This window comes from Asparagus officinalis, chromosome 1 (genome assembly GCF_001876935.1).
Source record: "Asparagus officinalis chromosome 1, Aspof.V1, whole genome shotgun sequence".
In the NCBI taxonomy this organism is placed as follows: domain Eukaryota; kingdom Viridiplantae; phylum Streptophyta; class Magnoliopsida; order Asparagales; family Asparagaceae; genus Asparagus; species Asparagus officinalis.
The window spans coordinates 62,683,528-62,690,208 of record NC_033794.1 but is presented as its reverse complement, the minus strand read 5'-3'; the positions used below and the strand labels follow the sequence as shown (position 1 = coordinate 62,690,208).

Below are 6,681 nucleotides of genomic sequence, written 5' to 3'. Positions count from 1 at the left end.
ATTTGCTACATTTACACTCAATAAGCCATTAGTACCGATAATGGTGGTTGTAAGAACATCATCAAAACATAAGGGCTAACAATCTCCCCCTTTTTGATGATGACAACCAACCATTATATAAGAGCAAAAATAAAATAGCTTATAGATAGGTGCTCCCCCTATCTATGAGCTCCCCCTAAATATATGCAACAAATGAGGAGATTTCTCTCCCCCTTTGTCACCATCAAAAATGGGGAAAGAAATGCAAAACACATATCTCACACTTAGAAGGTGGATCTATCTTGGTTTTGGGTATCAAGTTCAAGGATGTCATTTTTCTAATGGTTCCATAGTTTATGTGTCCTAACCTTCCATGCCATTTGTCACAAGATTCAACATTTAAAATTATGGAAGAAGAACTTTTATTATCAGAGGATCTTATTACATTCAACTTAAAAAGACCATCACAAACAAAACCTTTACCAATGAATATATCATTCTTGGTAATTACAAACTTATTTGACTCTTTAACAATTCTGAATCCAACTTTCAATAAAACAGATTCACTAATCAGATTTCTTCTAAGTAATGGTACATGTAGGACATTATGGAGAGTCAAAATCTTTCCAGAAGTCATCTTTAGGTCCACACGTCCACTTCCCATTACTTGTCTAGTCGAGTCATCTGCTAGAATTACATTTCCTCCACTTGATTATTGATAAGTTGAAAACCAAGAGCGATCAGAAGATATATGAATATTTGCTCCAGAATCCAACCACCAGTCATCAGAAAAAGTGGTACAATTTACAACATAAGAGGAGGAAGCTAACCTAAAGGAGTCTGAGTTATTTTCTACCATGTTGACCCTATGACTTGCTTCTTCACCCTTTCCGCCTACATGAGTCTTGATAGGAGCTTTCTTTCGGTAGTAGCACTGAGTCGAAAGATGATTGGTTCTCCCACAGACATAGCAAAATTTAGTCTCAGACTTTTGGCTAAAAGGTTTGTGGTTTCTAGAGAGATTGGGATGTTGGTTAGGACGATGGGAAAGATTCTTCTTCTTGAAATTCTTGCCCTTTGGTTTGTGATTTGGGTTTCTAAAGTTCTTAGGCTTTTCTTCCACTAGGTTTACTTTTGCTTTCATTTCATTTTTTGGTTTGGAGTTTTGCCTATGTTGATCCTCTATCCTAATACCTTTGAGGGCTTGTACAAGAGTCAAGTCACCCTGTAGATGACGGAGATCTTTAGCAAAATCAGACCAAGAAGGAGGAAGTTTATCAATAAGACTAGATACCTTATATTCTTCAGAGAAAGTATTTCCTTTCGACTGAAGGTATCGGATGTAGTCTTGAAATTCATGAAGCTGATCATTGATGGGTTTACTATCTACCATAACAAACTTATTAAAGGAGGAGGAGGAGAAACGTTCTATACCAGCATCATCTAAACCATATTCAGACTCTAGTGCTACCCACAATTCTTTTGCATCCTTATACTCATAATAAATGTCATACAATTTGTCTGAAAGAGCACTAAGGATTCGGTTGTAACAATGAAAGTTTATTTCCTCAGGAGATTTGGAAATCCCGGATGATGTGGTAGGTGTGGGGATAGGTTCAACTTGTGATGATGAAGAGGGTGTAGGTGTTGATAAAGAAAAATCAGAGTCAATAGCAGAAATAAGTCCTAAAGTTGTAAGCCAATATTTCATCTGATTAGCCCACCGTTTGTAGTTCAAACCGGTGAACTTCTCAGGTTTAGCTGACTTAGATAGATCGGAACTAGCCATAAAGTCTGAAAATAAAATTGCTAGTCTTGGTAATTCAAATGATCTGAAAAGAACTTGTTTGTGAGATATAGACTTATAACAATGGTTCACAAAATTTAAAACTCACAAGAATGGATAAATATGAAGTATATGCACACTGACACTATTAAAGGTGCAGATATAAAATTGCTTTGTGGTTATGCAAAGATCTAAATAAAAGTTAGCTGTAGCAAGTATTAATCTAACAAATAAACTTTGCAAATGAATATAGATTAGTAAAGCAATTGAATGATATGAAACAGAGAAGAATCAATGTGGTGGTAACTCAAATTAATTATTATTATTATTATTGTCTGGATAGTTTTCAAAGGCAACAGATACAAATAATGTGATTAAATATGAAATATGTCAATGACAAGCAAGAAATAATTTCGGCAAGCTATTTGAATCTATTTCTAAAGTTCTATATTAACCAGCAATAAAATCCAAAACTATCAAGAACTTGATCACTCAAATGTTGATCAAGGAAAACATACGCTGAATGAAATATATGCTCAAAGAGAAGATACTAGCATAATGAGCAAAACAAGCATGAACAAAGTGTTTTTCCTTGTTGAAAGAAATAAACGCTTAACAGAGAAATGATATCGCTCTTTCACTCAGCAATCAAATAAATTTGACAATTAGAGATTAGGAACATGCACCAAAAGTAATTATGATACTTATAAAGCACGTGAAGATATGCAGCAGAGAACAGAGACCACAATATTATTGAGGTTGCGAACAAATTATCAGATCCTTTGAAGAAAAATACTTTTGCAGCAGAAGTAAATATATAGAATTTATAATTCTGACTATTGTTCTAGATTGTTAGAAATAAAACCACTGCAAAATAATCAAAATAGAAATTCCAGAAAGTTAGAAACGCAGGCCTTAGAAAGGGGTAATCGTGTGATCACTACCCTAGAACAATAGTCGCCGCCTTCGCAGAGACGATTTGATGCGACCACGCCTAGCGGTAAGAAACCCCCGAAAAAGTCGGCACAAAAGTTTACTGCGAAACTTTGATCTCTGCTCAATGGATGTTTTTGCCGAAAATTGAAATCAGAAATCAAATATTGTAGAGAATAAGAGGGAGATTAGGGATTGCTCACTGTTTTTTTTCCGTACGTTTCATCCTTCATTGAGATCCCCTTTTATAGCAATCTTGATTTTCCCGTTGGAATAATCGCTGTCATCAAGGAGGAGGAATTCACATTCGGAGAGGCCGCTGACATTGCCGCAATGAGGACGATATTTTCGCTTGGAGGAAAAGAAGGAAGAATGGAGGAATCATCGGGATTTTCTTTTAATGATCGGAGAAATGGAATAAGCAGTGAATGAGGAAGATGACAGAGGATAATAACGCGGATGTGAATTAGATAAGGAAAGGGAAGTTTGCAAAAGAACCCTTCAAAAGTCATATTTGCATAAGAACTCAAATCTTTAAATTAGTTCCAATATTTTGTATCTGAATACCACCCAACAGTATATTAAAAAATTGAGAGGCATTTAAAAAAAAGTTTCATGTGAAAGTGTTAAAAAAACATTCTCACATCTACCTCAACTCCCATTCATTTTTATCCTTGTGTCGGTTTCTTATCAGGAGAAGAAGAAAAAGAAGAGGAAGAACATCCCACCCTCCTCAGGTCAATGCTAACTTACCAGTATTCATTCATCTTCGTTGTTATGATTCAAGTTCATGCTTTTATGATGATCCGGTATTCCTTCCTTATTAATTAGGTTGCATTTACTCCCAACGTCCTCAGATCAACGGTAACTTACTAGTATTCATTCTTCTTAATTGGTCGTGTGTTAAAATTGCTTTTTATTAAGTGTATAAAGGCACCTTGATTTTTATTATGTGTATGAAGACACCTCAATTTTTATTGTGTATAAAGACACCCTATTATAATCTGTACATTATTGGTTGTAGACTATTTTTGCAATGAAAGAACCTACTTACTATATTTACCTTCGATTATGTGTAGAAAGACACCTTATAATCTGTACAGTATTGGTTGTAGAATATTTTTACAATGGGATTTTATTTGAATAATAGAAATGACTGTCAAAGATCATGCCTTGATCAAAAATTATTTCTTCTTAGCCACCAAAGTGCTATCAACCAAAATGATTACAAATCAGGAATTCTCCATCATCAGATACGAACGTGTCACAATAATTCAATAACAGAAACAATTGGAAATTATATTAAACAAAGTAATTAAACATTAAAACATAATTACTGTGGGATCAAACATATTCAGGTGCAAATTACATACTTAGTTGATACATTGGTTGTAGAATGTTTTGGCAACGGAACAACCTACTTATTGTGTTTACCTTCAATTATTGTAGGCTTATCTTCCCGTGTTACTCAATTCCAGTGTCGCATCATCAGAGGTATATATTCCTTGACTCTAATCTAACTAATATATTGTGCATGTGTTTGTGAATTGAGTGTCAAAGATCACGACCTGAGCAAAATTTATTATGATGATCCAACATAATTCTATCAAGTAACATGATTACAAATCAGCTGGAATTGTCCAACATCAAATACACATCTGTTACAATAATTCAATAATAGAAACAATTGGAATTTATATTAAGCAAAGTAATTGAACACTAAAACACAATAACTTTGACAGCAAACATTCAGCTGCATACTTAACTAATTAAACTCTAAACATCTAATAACTAAGACAACAGGCATACTTAACTAATTAAACTCTAAACATCTAATAACTAAGACAACAAGCATAGAATAGAAATCTAAATTTACCAATGCGATACTTCAAAATTCCTAGGTGAGCACAACATCAGCTAAAGTACGATTATTTCTTGGGGAAGCAACAGCTCCATTGGTATGCTATCTTAATATCAACTTTGTAAACTTCTTGCTTTTAGATCACATAATGGACATTTATAAAGACCGTTTCCAACTCCTATTGATATTTGTCCAACTAAAATTGCATGATAATATAGATCAATATTACTTTCTTGAACAATGACATTGGGATCTCCACAATAAGCAATTGTCAACTCCTCCAAAGATGAAGTATTAATATAGTCATGTCAGGCTACAAAATAAAAATTTTGCTTAAAAAAAGTAAGGTTAACCTTCCTTTCATGTGAGAGACTGGTTGAATTTCTTCCACTATGACTCATACTATTAATTGAACTGTGTCAAATAAAATGATAATCACATTTTTATACCCTCATTATCTATTTTATTTAAATAAAAATGTCACTAATAAACGTGTTTTATCTTAATTTGCAAGTTAATGAAGGATTAATGAATAAAAGCCTAAAAGAATCAAACTCCCTTATTTTCTACCATTTATTGAAGCCTAAATATGAAAATAAAAGAAGGCCAAAGAAAGCTCAATGATCCATGAAGAAATTGGGTCAAGAAATAAAAAAAAAATAATAATAAATAAATAAATAAAAAAATTTGTTGCAAGCCAATCAGTCGGCCAACCGATTGGTCAACTGATTGGTTAACTTATTGGTTCGCAACAGAAACTATTTTATGCCTAAGATTTAATCTTTAATCTCCAAGTAATATCCAAGGGTTCTCATTCATTGTTATAGGCTGTAAATAGGGGTAGATGGTGAGAGGTTTGGGTGCGAAAAGTTTTATAATAACTCTATTTGGAGAGGAGAGTTACTCTTAATTGGGAAGACTTTCTAAAATTGTAACTTTGTTGCAATTAACAATATGTTTTCACTTCTTCATATTTTTCTTTTCTTTTCTTTGTTTGATAATGAAGATGAAGTTGAAGATGAAGATAAAGATGAATGTTTGCTTTCAAGAGGCTAGAACCATCTTGTAATGTAAATTTTCTCTTTTACCTTTTATTTTCTTATAATATATTCTTTTCTTATTTTAGATATTCAAGGGGCTAGAACCCTCTTATTTTAGATTTATTTTAATGCCTTATAGAGTAGATTTTCTTTCATGTTTTTATTTTCTTGTATTTTATAGTATAGATTCATTTTCTTGCATAGTTTAGATTTTATTTTCTTGCATTATTCTTCAAGAGGCTAGAACTCTCTTGAAAATTAGTTTTTATTTTCATATTTTTCCTCATTCTCCAAGAGGCTCGAACCCTTTTGGGATTTAGTTCTTTTTCTCTCATTCTCCAAAAGACTAGAACGTTCTTGGGAAATAGTTTTTATTTTAATTTTTTTCCTTTCATTCTCCAAGAGACTAGAACCCTCTTGGGAATTAATTTTTATTTTCATTCTTTTTATTCTCTCTTGAATAGATTTATTTCTTTGTTTTTATTTTCAAAGATGTGGAATTAATTCTTGTAGAAATTCAAGAATTGTATGAAACTAGTTTGATTTCTTTTATAATTTGTGAATTATTCTCTTATGCTTAAAAAGATCATGCTTAGGATAATCAACTTGAGAACTAATTGGTGGAAGAAGAAGTTAATAATCTATGCTTATCTTGAATGGTTTGATAGGTTATGCTTATAAATTCTAGAATTAATATTTAGTTGTTCTATTCATAAATGTTAATTTTACTTGGATGATAATTTAATAGGTTATGCTTTCATTAAGTGGTTTGATAGTCTATACTTAATAAATCTAAAGTAAAATGTGATAAAAAGAGAATAGTTCATAATCTACAAGAAAAATTTGCTAGTGGATTCAATTCTAGATTCCTTACATCTCTAACTAAATCCTCCATCTTTCGCTTTCTTGATTTTCCTCTTATTTGATTTTTGATTTTATTTTTCTTTATTTTCTTTGGCTTTCTTTCTCCCATTTCAATGTAGTTTTATTTTATTTACATATTATCACATCCGTTCTCTTTATCTCTCCACAGCCACTTTCATCACGCCTAATTTGTTAGATCCTAATGTCACTAGGAAAGA

General features: G+C 32.3%; 1 protein-coding gene across 3 annotated transcripts; it reads right to left on the bottom strand.

Moving 5' to 3' along the window:
- LOC109825063 lies at positions 385 to 3,117 on the bottom strand. Of its 3 annotated transcripts, none has more exons than XM_020391789.1 (2): positions 2,902 to 3,117; positions 385 to 2,818 (listed from the first exon to the last, which is right to left on the bottom strand). In XM_020391789.1, exon 2 carries the CDS (start codon positions 1,766 to 1,768, stop codon positions 692 to 694), a length of 1,077 nt encoding a protein of 358 aa, XP_020247378.1. In that variant the 5' UTR covers positions 1,769 to 2,818; positions 2,902 to 3,117; the 3' UTR covers positions 385 to 691. The 3 variants fall into 3 exon arrangements, with proteins under 3 accessions (XP_020247378.1, XP_020247365.1, XP_020247372.1); XM_020391776.1 differs by having other exon boundaries at positions 385 to 1,811; XM_020391783.1 differs by having other exon boundaries at positions 2,918 to 3,117.

What these genes read in the sequence shown, in the direction of transcription:
- LOC109825063 (XM_020391776.1), bottom strand. Translation starts at nt 2,924, where the DNA reads ATGAAACGTACGGAAAAAAAACA. An exon ending in AAACGTACGGAAAAAAAACA is followed by an intron (nt 1,812 to 2,901) that starts GTGAGCAATCCC and finishes AGTTCTTTTCAG; the next exon opens with ATCATTTGAATTACCAAGAC.